The sequence below is a fragment of the Corylus avellana genome, chromosome 11, assembly GCF_965113065.1.
Source record: "Corylus avellana chromosome 11, dhCorAvel1.hap1.2, whole genome shotgun sequence".
Taxonomy (NCBI): domain Eukaryota; kingdom Viridiplantae; phylum Streptophyta; class Magnoliopsida; order Fagales; family Betulaceae; genus Corylus; species Corylus avellana.
Genome location: NC_142500.1, coordinates 4931726 through 4949565, shown reverse-complemented (window position 1 = coordinate 4949565; position 17840 = coordinate 4931726). Strand labels below are relative to the sequence as shown.

General features: G+C 34.4%; 2 protein-coding genes across 3 annotated transcripts; both read right to left on the bottom strand.

The window, feature by feature from the left end:
• Positions 1-2664: 2664 nt before the first annotated feature.
• LOC132166466 (phospholipase D alpha 1-like) lies at positions 2665-6658 on the bottom strand. The gene is made up of 3 exons (XM_059577283.2): positions 6551-6658; positions 4075-5977; positions 2665-3168 (listed from the first exon to the last, which is right to left on the bottom strand). Exons 1-3 carry the CDS (start codon positions 6641-6643, stop codon positions 2735-2737), a joined length of 2430 nt encoding a protein of 809 aa, XP_059433266.2. The 5' UTR covers positions 6644-6658; the 3' UTR covers positions 2665-2734.
• Positions 6659-9016: 2358 nt separating this feature from the next.
• On the bottom strand, positions 9017-16009 carry LOC132165632 (uncharacterized). 2 transcript variants are annotated; one of them, XM_059576273.1, is made up of 9 exons: positions 15564-16009; positions 14571-14663; positions 11127-11231; positions 10793-10948; positions 10560-10658; positions 10320-10448; positions 9719-9898; positions 9451-9567; positions 9017-9340 (listed from the first exon to the last, which is right to left on the bottom strand). In XM_059576273.1, the coding sequence occupies exons 1-9, from the start codon at positions 15885-15887 to the stop codon at positions 9161-9163; spliced, it is 1383 nt and encodes a 460-aa protein (XP_059432256.1). In that variant the 5' UTR covers positions 15888-16009; the 3' UTR covers positions 9017-9160. The 2 variants fall into 2 exon arrangements, with proteins under 2 accessions (XP_059432256.1, XP_088367851.1); XM_088511725.1 differs by having other exon boundaries at positions 10793-10988; positions 11128-11231.
• Between the last annotated feature and the right edge of the window lie 1831 nt (positions 16010-17840).

Below are 17840 nucleotides of genomic sequence, written 5' to 3'. Positions count from 1 at the left end.
CGGCCATCCCGAATTCTTTTAATTTTTTTTTTATAAAAAATTAAAAAATTATGGGCAATATGGAAAGTTTTGGATATAATTGGTCAAATTGAAAAAATTTGAAACTTTGGAGGGTGGATTGCCATAATTAAAATTTTGAAGATTGAATTACAAATCACCCCAAACTTTGGGGGTGGATAAAATATAATTTTTCCTTTTTAAATTTTAATTTTTGTAATGTCACTATCCCAAAAATATTCTCCTTTTTAATATCACCCCTTTTTGTTAGTGTTCAAAATACTCTCTTTCTCTCTCTCTCTCTCTCTCTCTCTTTCTATTTTTATTTTGTTTTATAACTAAGGGCATTTTGAGTATTTTAACAAAAAATTGGATGAAATTAAAAAGGAAAAATTATTGAAGTAACAGAGTTAGAAAAATTAAAAAATTGAGGCTATGATTGCAAAAACGCTTTTTAATGAGACTTTATTTTATATTATCATTTTTTTTAAATGATAACAAAACAAAGACTTCATTTAGTAGGACATCTTAGAATTAAATCTTACTGTAAACATATATTTAGAGAGGTTTAAATGTGATTGGTCGGATTAAAGAGAACAAAATAAATAATAAAAAACAAAAAGAAGAAAGAAGAACATAAACACAATTTTTTTTTTCTAGAAGGTTATGTGTTTGGGTTTGTGATTTGAAAACGATTTGAAAATACAATTTTTTTTTTCTCGGGCACTCCAAAAAACACGACCTTATCCTCCTAACCTCAGACAAAATGCTGTTTTTTTTTTTTTTTTTTTTCGTTTTCTTAAAGTCAATTGAATCCTTAGTAGAAGACCTAAAAAACCTAAGAAGTGCTAGAAAGCTAAACAAATGAACTCAGAAAATTTTTCAAACTGATGCGGCAAGGATTTTTAAATTAAAAAAATATAATTCTCTATCCCTTATTTATCACTCACGGTCTGTCACGTTAGTTTAAAATTTTTTCTAAATTCATTTGTTTGATTCTCTAACCCTTCCAAAAAAACCTTATTACAATCAGTTTCCACGGTAAAGTAAAGGGTAGGCCACCAATGAGTTTACTTTAAAAAGTGCAACGTCACAGAATGCTTCAAAAACTGGCAACTTCTCTGGGTTTCAAGCTTCGAGAATCTGCGAACACTTGTTGAAATGAAACTACTCAAATTGGCCTTTGAGAGATTCGAAAGGTTCTCGCACCTACCAAACAAGGCATTAGCAAATCATCTTTCAATGGAAAATAATTCCTTAATCTCTTCGTCTATGGATAAGGCCTTACAACTTTATTTTACCCTTTTAAATTCTTTGGGAATTAAATCAACCTTTTTTTTAAAAAAAAAAAAGAAAAAAAAAATCAGAAACAAATGTTAAAAAAATTGTTGTTTCATTCCTACTTGAAAATGGTTTCCTTACTTGCCAAAAAAAAAAATGGGTTTCCTTGAACATATGGAGTAAGTAATGCTATATACCACATACATATTATCCTCGAAAATGATTTTGAAATTAACTTCTTCTATTTTTTTTTTGGCAATTCGTGTTTGTGTGTCGAGTTCGGATTATATCGAGGCATGTATAAGATTATATAGGTCAATCATAATCTAACATCTTTAATTAAACGGTCAAACTCTTCAACACTAACTCTCTAATTTTGTACTGGATTTGTGTCGAGTTTGTGGGTTATGTAAAAAAAAAATTGCCTGACATTATGTCCCATGTCAGGTTCAAGTTGTGTCGAAACATGTGTATAATACTATATAGATCAATTCTAACCCAACCCCTTTAATTAAAATGGTAGACTCTTCAACCTTAACCCTTTATTTTCATGCTGGGTTCAATTTAATGGACACTTTAAACTTTGTAAAACATATTTCATAATTATTTGAAATACCAAAATAAATAATTTTATTTATTTATTTAAAATAAATTTAACAATCCATCACTATTTCAAGGTGTTCAAGGAACAAATCTTAAACCGATGACCCTACTAGACTAGTCGAATATTTCACAACACATAATAGGTTTTCTAGTTGTTAATATTGGGAAATAAAGCGGCTGGAGTTTTTTACATTAATATACATAATTGAACATAACTCTAATTCAAAAGCCTAAGTTAATAGGCTAAAGTTCACTTAGGTATATTAAGCACTATTTTTTTTATATATTTTTTTAATATAGGACACAACACTCACAAGTGCACTCACAACAGTTAATACCCATTGAATCCCTATAATCACTTTAGAATTAGTACTTTCTAGAGTGAACTAAAACACTCTTGGAATAAGAATTGCAGAAAAGAAATTTGTATGAGAAAAAATCAGACACTATTTGATATTATATGTCTTTGCATATAACCAAAGGGCCAAATTTACAGTGCTTTTGTACAATCCAATGATCCAAAATCATTTGATCTGATGGTCACAGCCAAATCCAACTTAACGGACACCTTAAGCAACATAATGATTGAAAATCGTAACCACCAAATCGAATTTAATGTTCACTTGAAAAAATTTTAGATATAAAATATACTTAATAATCATTTGAAATACCAAAATGAATCATTTTATTTATTTATTTAAAATAAATCTAATGACCCCTACTAGAAAGTGGCCTTAACTAGATTATAGTAAAAGTGTTTTTTTTTTTTTTTTTGTTGGAAATTTCAAGAAGTACAGGGAATTCTATGACATATAAACAAGAAAGAGCTCATTTTTTAAATAAGAGCAAAGAATTAAGTAGTGAGAATTGGAGGAAGCAACTCCTTGGATCCAAGAACTCTAGCCTGTGTGTCTGGGAAGAATTCAGTCCCAGGTAGCTCTGTGACCTCTCCATTTTCAGTAATGTTAATGGGATAACTGAGCAAATGGCCAGGCAAGTCATGCTCTGGTGGTGTCTCACTGGAGTAGAGATCCCAGTACTTTTTGGCAATCCCGTTTACTTTTTGGATACATTCTACACTCTCTGGTTGAATGAAGGAGTTATGTAGCATGCCCAAGTGCTCATACCACAATGCCATTCGAAATCCATGGATTTGGCCTCTAGCTGGCTGCTTGGTGGCCAGGTGAAATGGTTGGTAGGCTCCCATGGCAATCTCTGTATCCCTGGCACCATCCATTGACCTCTGATTGATATTTGCAGATCCAATGATTATGTATTCATCATCAACTGCAAAATGCAGGCATTATTTGAGCTACTTGTTACTGTATAGGTTCACAAAATCATAATATATATGGAAGCATATTGAATTTTCATAACAACCATTTTCTGTTTATTACATATATACATTATGGGCATCCAAGTTTTTGAATAAAGATTCAATTTATCTCTGTTTTTCTCTACCAGTTACAATTTATGTATCTTATTTGAGCTGCCTCTTGAATGACATACCAAAGAGGTTTGAACGATGCTTTCAAGTTGAGCTACTTTCTTGTCCGTTTAAATGTGCTTTTAACAAGACAATCTATGCTGCTAAATCACCACTCATCCCAAAAGGTTAAGGTGATAGAAAAATGTAAACTAATTCATTGAATTACTACTATAACATTCCCCTTCACTTGTAAAACTAAACAACACGTGGACTATTTAATTTGAAATGAGGCATGAATGAAGGTGATAAGATTGAATCATGTTAAATCATGTTGGGGTTATCCCACATCGGTTGTGGAAGGGGCTGGTGGTGAGTTTATAAGTGTGAGGGAAAGCCTCACCTCTTGAGCTAATTTTTGGGGTTGAGATAAGCCCAAGACCACCCAACAAATTACCAATTATCTTAAAAGTTTAAACTTAAGAAAATAACAAGAAGGTTTAGGAAAATGGCAAAGGACTTTCTTAAGAACATAAGAGGCTCTTGGTATGATCTTCTATATATTGAAAGGAAAGACAAATGGTAAGTTGGAACGTAGAGAAGGCTTGTGTTTGTAAAAGGAAAAGTCAACAGTAACTTGCAAAAGAAAAAATGCACAACGGTACAATAGAATTAGGTAATAGGGAATTCCAATATTTTCAACCAAACAACATAAAAGTGGGTTCTTCAAGCTATCAAGAAAAAAAAAGGTTGAAAAAATAATTTACCTATCATCATCTTAGCATGAACATAGATCATGAAGCGCCTGGCTTGCTGAGCTCTACTGTAAGCTGTATCATGTTCTGGTTTCTCTGAAGGTTCATATTCTCCACTTCTCTTGCTCTCTCGATTGCCAAGGCAAAAGAATGTCAAATATTCCTTCGGGCTTGCCTTAAGCCCCTTGGATTGGAGGACCTGAGCTATGTCTTTGTACATCATCTCCATAGTCCTCTTTTGCCAGTTTAATATTTCCTGCACTGATGCACTCTTTGGGATACCCTCTGGCCACATTGGCATGACAACATAGACACTAAATCTTTCTCCTGCCTCAATCTTACTAACAATCTTTAGTGACAGTTCCTTTGGAATGAGCTGCACTGCACCAATCTCCTCTATCTTAATGTCATGCGAGTCCCAGCAGAATGAGCTGCCAAGAAAATACTGATTTTCTATGTATATGAAACTCTTTGCTCGTCTAATGGCATTTATGTAAGCATCCTGAATGCTTCTGTCAATTACATTATCCTTCCAAGTGACCAGACCTGCCCTGGCTGCAGCCTCAGGAGCATCAGGGAAGCCGAAGGCGGCTCCTCCATCGATCGACCGGAACAATTGAACATTCCATGTTTCATGGTCTTGGGGATACATAACTGGAGATGGGGCTATGAATATGTCATCTAGCTCTCTTAATTGAATAAGCAAATCCTTCATGCCCTGCTTTCTCCATCTCTGCTCAAAATTGAATAGAACATCCCAGGCAATAGGTCCTTCTAACCGGCAGTGAATGTCATGCCAAGGCTCCCTAGGTCCACCTTTCTTAATTGAGGCACCAGCAAAGTTGGGCTGATGAAAATCATCATGGTGAGCTGTGTTTAGAGTCCTGAAAAGGGAATGAAAGGGAGTGTCATATCTGCCATCACAGAGATCAATACCTCCAATAAAGCTCACAATCCTCCTCTTTTCAGATTCTATATTGGGCATCTCACTGTCCACCACCACAATCTTCTGGTGATGAGTGAACATGGTGGAAACCTCCAAGTCTTGAACAATGCTTTCGTCGTTGCCGGGATTACGGGGGCATAAAACGCAGTGGACTCCGGTGTCATGGAAATAGCTTCCTGTATCTTCATCATGAGTAGCCATTATTCCATCTTTCTTTAGTAACTTTACAGAAGTTCTGTCATCCCAAACAAGCATCAGGACCCTCACCCCTTCACTTGCCTTCTTTTTGAGAAGCTCCCCCAGGGTCAACTCTCCTCCAGGCTTTTGTCTTCTCAAGTCCCTTACCAAAGTGATCTCAGTATATACAGACCATCCAGTAATGTATATCAAATGCTTTGCTTTAGAAATGGCATCAAAAACATCTTCCCAGCATCTATGTGGCTCATAATTCTTACCCCCACCAGCAAGAGAAATTTTTGGGATAAATTTGTCTGGAATATGAGCATCTTGGTAAAGAGTAACTCTGCAACCATGTCTCTGTGTGAAGAATGTGTAAGGAACTCCAGGGAATTTAGGACTTCTAATCCCTCTAGACCAGCTAAATTCTCTGGTGGCATCAAAAAATTGTAACTTCACATGGATTTTAGGACCTCCATGGAGAGGTTTATGGTTGGTTTTCAAGATCTTCAGCCATCTGTCTACTTCTTCTCCATTTACTAATTCCTGATCAACAGGCATGGAAGCCCTACCTATTACTCTTGCTCCAATGTGATTGCCTTCTTTGATAGAGAATAAAATACAAGAGGCCCTGTGAGCGCAGTATATGTGGAATGACTCAGACCATTGGGGATTACAGTTTTCATTTTCTACAAGTCTAGTTCGGGCAACTCTAGCATTCCCTATATCCATTGTTGTATAGAGCTTGGAAGCACCTTTTCCAAACCCTTGAGTTTCTCTGCTTTCAATTAGCTGCAGGAAAAATCATTGACCATACGAGTATAGAGTTCAATAATTAACCAAAAAGATGAAAGACACGGAAATCATGTAGTTCGGCCAATCACCCACATCCAACAATCACATGTTAAAGCCTCATAGGCTATATTTTTTCTTTTGATTTATTTGATCGTCTAATTTATGGTAACCAAATCATCATTTATCATAAAGAATTTTTATCCTTATCAATGAGTTTAGCCAAATAGATATGAAATCAATTCTTGGCATGAAAATAAAAAGGTTCTCATTTTGCAAAGAAGCATGGAAGAGGAAATGTGAGCTTAAATCTTGTGATGGTTGAGGTTTATGCAGTTCTAAAGCTCCACCTTTTTAAATGTGAGACAATCATGGAAAGCAGAAAGCAGTGCTTAATTTTTATCCTCAAAATCTTTTATCATGAATACCTACCTTTTTACTTTTGTTTCAACTTTTTAAACATACCTCACAGACAGTAAAAAAAAAAAAAGGAAAGAGTAAGATAATTCATATAGTTATTCTACAGAATCACAGAATAATTAGGTATACTTTTTCAGAATAATAAGAATGTACCTTGCAGAAGAAAATGCAGCAACCTTTGTCAGAAAGCATATCAACCTCATAGATTGTAGCATGAAGTGTCCCATGCAGCAGCACTTTCGCCATCAATCTGCTTATTTTTCTTAACCAGACAGACCTCCTTGGACCACTGATGATAAGGACCAAACAAATAAACCTTAAAACACAAGTACCAATAAGCTGGAGGAGAAGAATTAGCAGATCACCATGAATTTTAACAAGTCAATAAGTATTAACATTGACTTTGATGGCAGGAAAGATAGCTCATGTTGGAAACTTCTTGCCGAAGATTCCAAGAGGCAATGTAAACCCGGGAGCTAAAGTTGAAAGGAAGTTGGAAGAAAATAATATATATATATAGGCTATAGTGGTTTAGGTAAACAGCTATTAATTCAAGGCCAAATTAATAATTATTAAGATACCAGAAGGATTACAAAAGGAAGTCCTTAATTAGATCATCCATGGTGACTGGTTGGTTGAGGGAAAAAAGGCTATTTGTTGGAAAGAATTGCAGGTGGCAATAGATGGGAGAAGAAAAAAAATTAATAACAATATGGAAGATCGACCTGGGTGTACCCATTAATTAATTGTGTTCAAATCTCTTCCATGTTTTGAAGGAATGGCAACCAATATTGACTTTGACTCCCCAAGGGGGTTGCTTTTGATTCATTTAACAAAATACATTAATCAACATCTTTCCCTTACTATTTCAATGATCCAAACAGGTTCAGAAAAGTCAAATTTTTAGGCATATTTTTGCTCAACAATGTGGTGCTCAGATTATGTTTCTTCAACTTTGGACTATTGTAACATGGTTTGGTTTGTTGCTGGATGGTCTGGCATGCTTAATTGTGCATAATTTCGAGTATAATAACATATATATATATATATATATATATATATATATATATATATATTCTTTCTGTCTCTACTTTTCCCCTACTTTTCCCCAACTAATCAAACATTAATAATCTTTGCTTTGCTTTCTTGAGATTTTTAAGGTGTTCTGATGTCACCCCCAAACCCAATCCACTCATTTAGAAGGAAAGAAATGCTAATGCTTTCTTTTATTTTATCTATTTTCTATTTTCTATCACTTCCGTTACGCGAAAAGGTCACCATCCCTTGATGGATTTGGTTTAGGTGCTAAAAAATAATAATAATAAAATAAAAATTACTGTAGTTTTTTCAATGGTCCATACGAGCAAGAGAGAATAAAATTAGATCTAGACCGTTAAAAAAGCTATAAGAGATGTGTGGAAGTTATTTTTACATAGGGGTGTCAAGGTGGTTACGGTTAGTGGTTATTGTTAGCGGTTAGTGAAATAGATAACCGCCCGTTAATCGTTTTTTTTAAATTGGGCTTTTTTTTGGGCTTCTTGGGCGTTTTTGGGCTTTCTTTAGAGCTTTTTGGGCTCTTTTTTTTGGGCTTTTTAGGCGTTTTTAGGCTTCTTTTTTTTTTTTTACCCTCTTTACATTTACTTGTACTTTATAAAAAAATTTCCTTAAATATTAAATCATTTTTTTTAAAAAAAAAAAATTCAACACAACATATAAAAAAAGTTCATAATTCAGACAACTATCACAACATATAATGATAATACATTAATACTTAAATTGTGTTTATAAGTAACACATTGGTCATTGTTTAATTCAATGTCAATTCCTTAATTTAATATTATACGAATCATATTATTAATAATATGATTCACTTGAAGTCTTGAATAAAATATTTGAATTGTCATTGAATCATATGATTAAGTAGTGATATTATACATTTATATCATTCATATGCATATGTAGACTTACATAGACTTATAATATATATAAACTTATAAGTTTATAACATTGGAAATAAGTCTCTAGATATTTAATTATTGTATTAGTATGAATTGGTATACTTATGAGTTATGTCATATTATATATGTATAATCAAATGATTTAATGATCAATTGATCATGTGATATAATCATATAAATTATAGTGATAATATATTAATACTCAAATTGTGATTTAATTATTTTTTAAAAAAATTGTGATTTAATGATCAAGTGATTATATGATATAATCATATAAATTATAGTGCTAATATATATTAATACTCAAATTGTGATTTAATTATTTTTTAAAAAAATTGTGATTTAAGGATCAAGTGATTATGTTATATGTATAAATATTTTTATAATTATAATTATAAAAATATATTATATAAAAAGGCAATTAGCGGTTAGCAGTTACGGACCTTATGGTTAGTAAACCTAATAACCGCTAACCGCTAACCGTTAGGCGGTTATAGCGGTTAAGCGGTTAGCGGTTAATACGGTTAAACGGTTAGCGGTTATAGCGGTTAGCGAGCGGTTTTTAACCGCCCGCATTGACACTCCTATTTTTACAGCACTTAAAAGCCAAATTCTCGCTTGATAAACAGCATGCCAATAATCTTAGAAATGCTGGCTGCTGTCGGTGAAATCTATCCTTCAAATATATCATGAAAAAAGTATTTTTGGGTTAGAAACAAATCAAGCAATGGGTACAAGTTGGGCACATTGTCACAGAACAAGTTAAAGAGAGACATTTACATCCAGAAGCACAAATGTGAAGAATCTAAGGGGAGAGGCGATAGGAAGATGTGTCGGGAGTGAGATCCTGAGCTACTTGGAGAAGATGCTCTATGTTGATATCAGGGTAGTGCTGTAAAAGCTTTATGTTAGCCACAAAATCTCCACTCAGTAGCCTGCTCTTAACACACAGCAGCATTGCGCAGCAGACTCTTAGAAGCATATCCTGCACTCAAGCAAGTTTTGCTTCCAATAATGAGCATATTCACACAGATTGTTGAAACATCACAACAGATATCAGAGGAAATGGAAAGAGAAAGAAAGACAGAGAGGGACCTGAACACCAAAAGGATTGCTCAAAAGAGAATCCCAAATTCTCAAGATGGATTGAAAATTGAATTCTTGAGTAAGCAGCAATGTGATCCACCTGAATGCATAGAATTGGGGCCTCACCTGCTCAAAAGAACACATCATATAAGCGAGCAGCCGTTGATAAGCGAATTCTAATTGACTTTTATACACATTTGGTTAAAGTAATGATGAGAGATTTAGAATGTAAATATTAAACAGCATCTCTTATATTTCACTTCGATATAATATATACCTTGGTTGTGAATTCAAGATGCCGCCACAATTCCTCATCATTGGCATTTAATAACTCTGATAAGCGGGAAAGGGTGGAAAGGATACCCACGGAACTATTATCCAATTGTTGACAAAAGTGATCCACTGAGTCACTCAAGAGTCGAACAAAACAAGAAAAACTATCAGCTTCTGCATTTGCCTACATTGAAGAACAGACATAGAGACTCATGATTAGCCTATATCTCAAGTACAACAAGATGAAAGCAGAACAAGAAAATTTAGACATGTAGAGCCTCAAACAAGACCGGGAATAAAAGCGTTCAACTTATTATAGAATTTGTCGTTCAGGTTCCATCTAAAATCAGAACAAACTGTTTCTGAAGTGTCAGAAATTTTGTACAATATATGAAGAACAATAAGATTCGTAGGATGTTGCAGGAAAAACATATAGCATGTCACTCAATTTGGTTTTTCATAAATCTGAAAGATTGGCAATCAACTCAACTATGAACTTAGTTTCCTAAATAGGCTCAAGCCATAGACAACTAGGTTCAAATATGATAATCAATCAAATAACTGAACAGACGAAGAAAGATAAGAAGACATCAGGAAACTCTTACAGCATTTTGCTCATCAGTGTCAGTACTAAACACATAGTAGACTGGTGACAAGACCTCATTCATGCCTTGCACATAACGGATTGCAGGATTCAATTTTGCAAACAGGAGAAGAATATTTCTCATTGCTTCCTGTGGATGGAAATTCAGCACAGCATTCAGAGACTTTGTTGTGTCACTCAGCTTGAGAAAATTTCACAAACAAGTAAAAAATAAAGGGCTGGTATAAAGGCGATGAAATACTCTGTTTTTTCTACTGAATGATGAGTCTCCTGAGAAGAACTTCATATCTGGGTGTGTGCGTTGCAAATCACGATCAATCTGTTCTACAATTTCTGAGTGCTAGAAACAAATGGATCTTTACTGACAAGCATCAACTCAGATTTATATATCCAAAAAAAATAAAAAATAAAGACATTAACTTAATTATAACAGAAGCCATTTCTGAGACACCTTAAATTGGATAAGACATTCACCTGAAAGTATTGATGCCATACACTTGCTTTACCAAGGCTCAAAGGATGGTCTTCTTCTTGAGAGATTTTTTGACGCCTTAGTGGCCCATCCACATCACTGTCAAAGTGCTGCTCCTTAGAACTAAGTTCTTCATCATTTCTCCTAGTGAGTTCTGACTGTCTAGATTCAAGATTTCCATTAGTGCATGGTAACCATTAACCCATAATAATGCACCTGATATAAATCTGTGCAAGATATTCATCTGTAGTTAAACTTTCTTTTTTCCCTAGTCACAACTGCAGCTAGACTAGTTTGTTAACAATGTGCATGAGTGCTTGGTGAGTAGCATCTTACAGGACTCTTGAGAAGTTCCCCTTTTAGCTTAGCATACTTCTGCCGATTCTCAGTCAGCTCCTTTTCCCATAGGTCACGAGAAGGAGGTAAATAACCTAAGAGTAGCTGGTTGAAAGAATGTAATGGAAATCAATACTCAGACTCAAATAATCACAAGTGTCACGCCAATAAAATTAAATTTATCTTTGTCAATGAAAGATTCTAGTTACTTAAGAAAAATTGATGTGAGACAGAAGCTCTGATAATGAAATTAATGTACAACAAACGCCGTGTGAACAGTAGTTGTGAAATTTTAAAAATTAGGATTTTAGGAAAAGAGTATGTCTAAATTTCTGGAATTTGCAGGAAAATATTAGGAAATATAGTGTTTTTAATGAAGTCAGAAAAGATTAAGATTTATTAAACACACAGGAAAAGTTCGGATTTGGGTGGTTCTTGCTAGGCTGTGAACAGCAACCCCATAATGTTATTTGGTAAATATTTGAGAGATGGGTGGTTAGGGGTTCTTCGTGATTGGATTCTAGGAAAATAATATATGAAAAAGAAGATCTAATATTGGTTGAAATTTGATACAAAATTGCTGAAAAATTGAAAAGAATGTAAAAAGAAGAAAGAACCACATCTAGTTTTCCTAACACACATACAGACACACAAAAATAAAGCCCATTAATGTAATAAAATCAAAGGAAAATATAATGGATCAAAATGTACACGCACACACGAATAAAGCCCATTAACATAATAAAATCAAAAGAAAATACAATGAATCAAAAATACATATCATGTCCAAAAATGAAAATGCCCTTGACTCTTAAAATTGAATAACTCTCATTTAAAATAAGATTGACTTCTTGGATTTTGCAATCTAGACTAGAAGTGAAATAATAATTTTTAGATTTTGAAACAATTCACTTATTATTTGTTCCCTTATAATTAGGTTGTAATCAAGCCAAGTCAAGCTGAGTATTTAATGTTTAAACTTGGCTCGATTATTTTGTTTCAAATACAAGCCGAGTTCAAGCTTAATACCGAGCTAGATAATCTATTCAAACTCAGTTTATTTATATTTTGAACGAACTTTAGCTTGTTCATGCTCAATTATCTTATGCACTCCTTTGTTTATATTTATTTTTTTTTGTAATAATTAGTTATTTAATTAATGTGAAGATTTTATCATTCGAGTTAATTAGATAAATTAATTTTTATTTACTAACATTGTATTTGTAATAAGTCACACACACACCTATATTAAGACGCACAATTATAAGGATTCAAATTATATCTATCATATTAGAAAGATAATTTTCTTTTATCTTTTCAAATACTAAAGAAGTTCTCACTACAGAGTTAAAAACAACCCTATAAAAAAAATGTAAGTTATACCAGTTTAAATGAGCTTATATGAGACAAGACAAGTTTATAAGAGTTAGGCTCGTTTAATAAACAAGCGTAAATTTTCGCTCAAACTCAATGAGTTAAAATTGACTCAAGTTTATCCGAGTCAAACACACACACACTCACTTATATAAACACATACATATACATATATGGTTTTTACTTTAAAGAGAGCTCTCCTAGTTGTCAAAAAGCCTAGTGGGGGGATAACTATGTTGGTCATCTAGATGTTGAAAAAAGAGCCAAAGTAAATGATTCATATCTAATGCTTTTTGGGTATTTTGGTTTACCCTAGGCAGAAAGTTGAACTTAAGGCTGTAAGCAAACAGAGTCGCTTGCGAACAAGCTCAGGCTTTGGCTAGGATAGACTCGACTCGATCTTGTTTCATTTAATAAATGAGCCGACTGGGAACACAAAATTAGGCTTAATTATTAAATGAATTATACTCGTATAAACTCGTCTCGACTCACATAAACTCTTATAGACTTGTATAACTTTATTTTTATTATTTTTTTATAATATTATTTTAATTTTGTAATGATGACATCTTAAGTAAAAGGAAATTCTCTTCCTAATATGATAGATATAGCTTGAATTATTGTTATTGTGAGTCTTGATATAGATATACATGTGTTTGTGTGTACATGAGTGTGTTTGTGTTTATGTATAGATATTTGTGTGTGTCTGCATAATGAATTTATATACATACTATAAAACATACATATAAACTTTATATTAGAATATTTAACATTCAAGTTAATAAATTTAATTAACTCAAATGATAAAATATTAACAATTATTAATTAAATAATGATTAGTATGAATTTACGAAAAATAAACAATCATGATATTTACTTTAGAAAATGAATGAATAAGTTAATTGAGTAGCTTATGAATAAACTTGAGTTCGTTCAAAAAATAAATGAGTCAAGCTTGAACAGATCATTTAGCTCGGTGATAAGCTTAGGCTCAGCTTGTGTTCGAAATAAAATTAAATGAACCGAACGTAAACATTCAATACTCGGCTCAATTACAGCTCTATTTGAACCATAACGTAAGTTTTTTTTTTTTTTTTTTTTTTTTTCTTTTCTGGTTAGGGTGCACCTTCTGCTACTAGCAAATTTGTTATTACATATAAAAGAGGCTATGCATTCTTTATGATTGATGTAAGACTAATGTTGAATTTCAAATATGTTCATTGGGCACAAAGGTAAATGATTTTAAGGATGACACATAGTTCCCAATTGAGATATAATCCTTAAAGTACAAGTTCTTAGTTATCTAATTATTGTAGTTTTAATATGTCATAATTCAGGGAAAGTGCTAATTACATCTACACTATACTCCAAAAAGACTAGTTTGTGACAATCAGAACTTCTTAGAATCATGTACATAACCCACCCTCACCTAGTACACACCAAATGTGGGACTTGACACATATACACCTTCATAATCCACTAATCCAATGTAAAAGGTAACTTTCACAAATCCAAGATACTACAATCTTCTCCTCTCAAATCCCTCATATCCTCGTCAAGGCTAACGTCGCACTGTAATAACCCAACACCATAACCTGGCTTCGATATCATTTGTGACTATTAAGGAAAGTGCTAGTTATATACACGTTATATCCCAAAAAAACTAGTCAATATTACCATTGTCACTCCCTAAAATCACTTATATAACCCAGTCTTAATTAGTACACAATCAATATAGACTTGACACATACATACTTTCATAATCCACCCACCCAATATGAGATTTAACATTCACAATTCAGGGTACTACATAATATCATCTTCAGTCACCCACCCAATATGAGATTTGACTTTTTGCAAACTTTAAAAACCTAGAGCCAACAGTTGGATTCACTTTATTGTCTAAAACACTCGGCAGAGTTCTTTCTTTCAGCACTAACATGATTACCAGAATTTTGGAAACCAAAAGTACAATGCACACTCGATATCTGTGCATTTGTCAACTTACTCTGAAGGGTCAATTCTTATTGCATAATGTAAATCTGGCTAGCCCAAGAATAGAACCCTTACCTTCCAAGCCGTCGCACGCAAACTTCCTCCATCGGGAAGCCCTGTACTAGCAATTCTTTGCAACTTTTCCAAATTAATCTCCGGTTGAGAGAGCTAATGTATCAAAAAGAAGCAAGGTAGAGAACAAAATGTCAAAGGTGAATTTTACCCAAAGGAAAAAGAAGAAACAATAAATCCTAAATGCTCTATTTGTTTGCATTAAAACTAGAAAGCAAAAAAATTTGGAAATTCTAAAGATAAAGAGATTTTTAAATGGAAAACCTTATACATTTGCCAAAATTTTCCGTTTCGTTAAAGTCCACATCTTCACAAACACATTAGTGGATAATTCATCTCAATTTCTTTCCTTTTTCAGCATTTTGCCAGTAACCAAACTGAGGGTAAGACCAAACATGCAATATTAAACGTCAACTAAATTCCTCAAAGATCTGATAAAATGTCAAAGGTGGAATTATCACTGGTTATCAATCACTGCAGAACCTCTTTGCCCATAACTAATATATAAAATAGATTGATTTCCCAAGTTATATATGTTAATAACCTCTTTTCTTCTTTTGTACGAGTTAGAAATCCAGGGAATGATACAAATGCCTCCAGTGATGATACAATGCAACAACAGAATGGTGCTGAGATGTACTACTGTATTGTAAGATTTTTGATAGAATGCATTCGTAGCTTTTCCTAAAGCAATGTTTATATCCGAACCACCTACAACATGAAAAAATGGCGTTTTCTTTGGTCCTTCTGATAGGATAATGATCAGTAGATTGAATCTAAATTTAGCAATTAGGAAGTATGAATTTCTAATTTGCATCTTCTCAATAAAACATAATTTGGTAAAGTTGGTGTCTGATTTGAAATGCATCCGTTATACTATATACCCATCAGTCTCAACTCAATCACAAGTATAGAAAAACCACAAAAACCACACACTACAATCAAAATGGTCGCATTATACTATATACCCATCAAATTAAAGCTCAAATCCCATACCTCGTATTCAAGATCGGATCTTTTCTCGTCGGCCGCAATGACTTGCGACGCTGAAACCGGACCCGCCCCATCTCTATCGGGTCTGGGCCGGACTCTTACATCTAATTCTTCGTGAAATTTCTCGTTTTCACCATCGCTCTCTCTATCAGATCCGAGACCGTTGGGATGAAAGGTCTCGAGCTCTTCTCCGGGCTCGAATATCAAATCAGAGCCTCCAGATTCATCCTCTTTGTCGTCGAAACCAACGACCAAGCTGCCGAGCCGGTCAGGGAAGGCCCGGCGGGCTTTCTCAGGGACCGGAAGCTTGAGCTTGCCTTTGAGCATGGCGACCGAGTTGGGGCCGATTCAAGAGTGTTGACTCGGGCGAATTGGATTGGTGGGTGTGTGTGGTTCCATTGAAGCTGTAGAGCGGTGAAGAGAGAAAGTTTGGGGTTCATGACTCGGGAAATGAACTCAGTCTCTCTCCTTCGCGCGCTGGAGGAATGGTAGTTCAAACGGTTGAATGGTAGGTTGGGCCCCTATTTTCCTTTAGTGGGCCGCAATGGGCTGGGCCACGTTGAGCCCAATAAGAGCGTGTGATGCATGCATTGGCCTTGTTTGGTAAAAGGGTTGGAGTTGGCTTAGACACTGTTCATCACCATTTCTCAAAAACATTAACATCAAAACATTTTAACATTTTAACATTTTCATTTTTTATATCACATCATTCACTTTTTATTATTATTCAAATAAAAAAAATCATTACAAAACAAAATTTTTTCTCTTTTTCATACCACTTTTCACTTTTTTATATAAAACATTTTTACTTTTTTTTTTTTCATCAAACTACATCAACTACAGTGTCTAGGCTAACCCATTTACCAAACACCACCTGGAGCTTTGATTGGATAAATTAATTACATAATGGGGAAACTTTACTTTGACCCCTTGAACTTTTACCTGATTTTACAAACTCCCCTGAACTTTCAAATCTTTCATTTTAGACCCCTGAACTTCTATTTGCTCTCACTTTTGGACCCCTCTGTTAGTTTTCAAGGTTAAATTCAAACCGTCTGACTTTTTATGCCCATTATACCTCTACCCAGCCCACTTGATCTTCGAAAATGCCCAAAACTATAGCACCCACCCCAGCCCAAAACGACACCATTTTGGGCATTAAAATTATATTTAAAAAATAAATGCAAAATATTCAAAATATTAAAAAACTTAAAAGACGGAGAAAGATCAGGTTGGCTAGAGCCACCCCCATGGCCGATATGGGGGTGGTGGTTCGACCACCCCCATGGCCGGACCACCCCCAAAAAGCCAAAAAAAAAGAAGGAAAAAAATAGGGTTTTGGGATGGGTTTGGGCTTTTGGGAGTGGCCGGACCACCCCCAAGGGCCTGGAAATGGTTTCGGCCACCCCCTACGGCTGGTATGGGGGTGGCCGAAACCACCCCAGGCCCTTGGGGGTGGTCCGGCCACCCCCAAAAACCCCAAAGCCATTCCCTTTTTTTTTTTTTTTTTTTGGCCTTTTGGGGGTGGCCGGACCACCCCTTTGGCCATGAGGTGATTCGACTACCCCCAGACCCACCCCCTTAGCCAAAAATAGGGTGATTTTTTTTTAATTATTTTTAATATTTTGCTTTTTCTTTTCTTTTATATATAATTTTAATGCTCAAAACAATGTCGTTTTAGGCTGGGTGGGTGTTGTAGTTTTGAGGCCCAAAACGGTGTAATTTTAACGTGAGGGTATAATGGGTATAAAAAGTTAAACCATTTAATCTAACGTTGAAAACTAACAGAGGGTTCTTAAGTGAGAGCAAATAGAAGTTTGGGGTCCAAAATGAGAGATTTGAAAGTTCAAAGAGTTTATAAAATCGGATAGAAGTTCAGGGAACCAAAATGAAGTTTTCCCCTTACATAATTCATTAATTTTTTAAGAATAGTGGACCCAATCTCTTCGATTTCCTAGTAAAGGGCGAGACTTGAAAGATACTTGCATGCATGTGCCTTTAAATGGGAGTTACGAAAGATGTGGACACACCATCCATTGCTTTATGATGTTAGTCCTGATCATTAGCTGTTCAAGCAGATTTTCCTATGGTCAGATTCATTGCACATCACTTGCAAAAAAGAGAGGTTATCAAAAAGCAGTCGGTAGTCAGTTTCAGAGAACCAAGGACATTTCGACTTTTATCTAATTCATTATCGATCTTCCATTAATTGGTTTTTGGGCTCATAATAGACTGGTGTCACGTAATATTCTTTTATTTTTTTTAAAAGTTGAAATGACT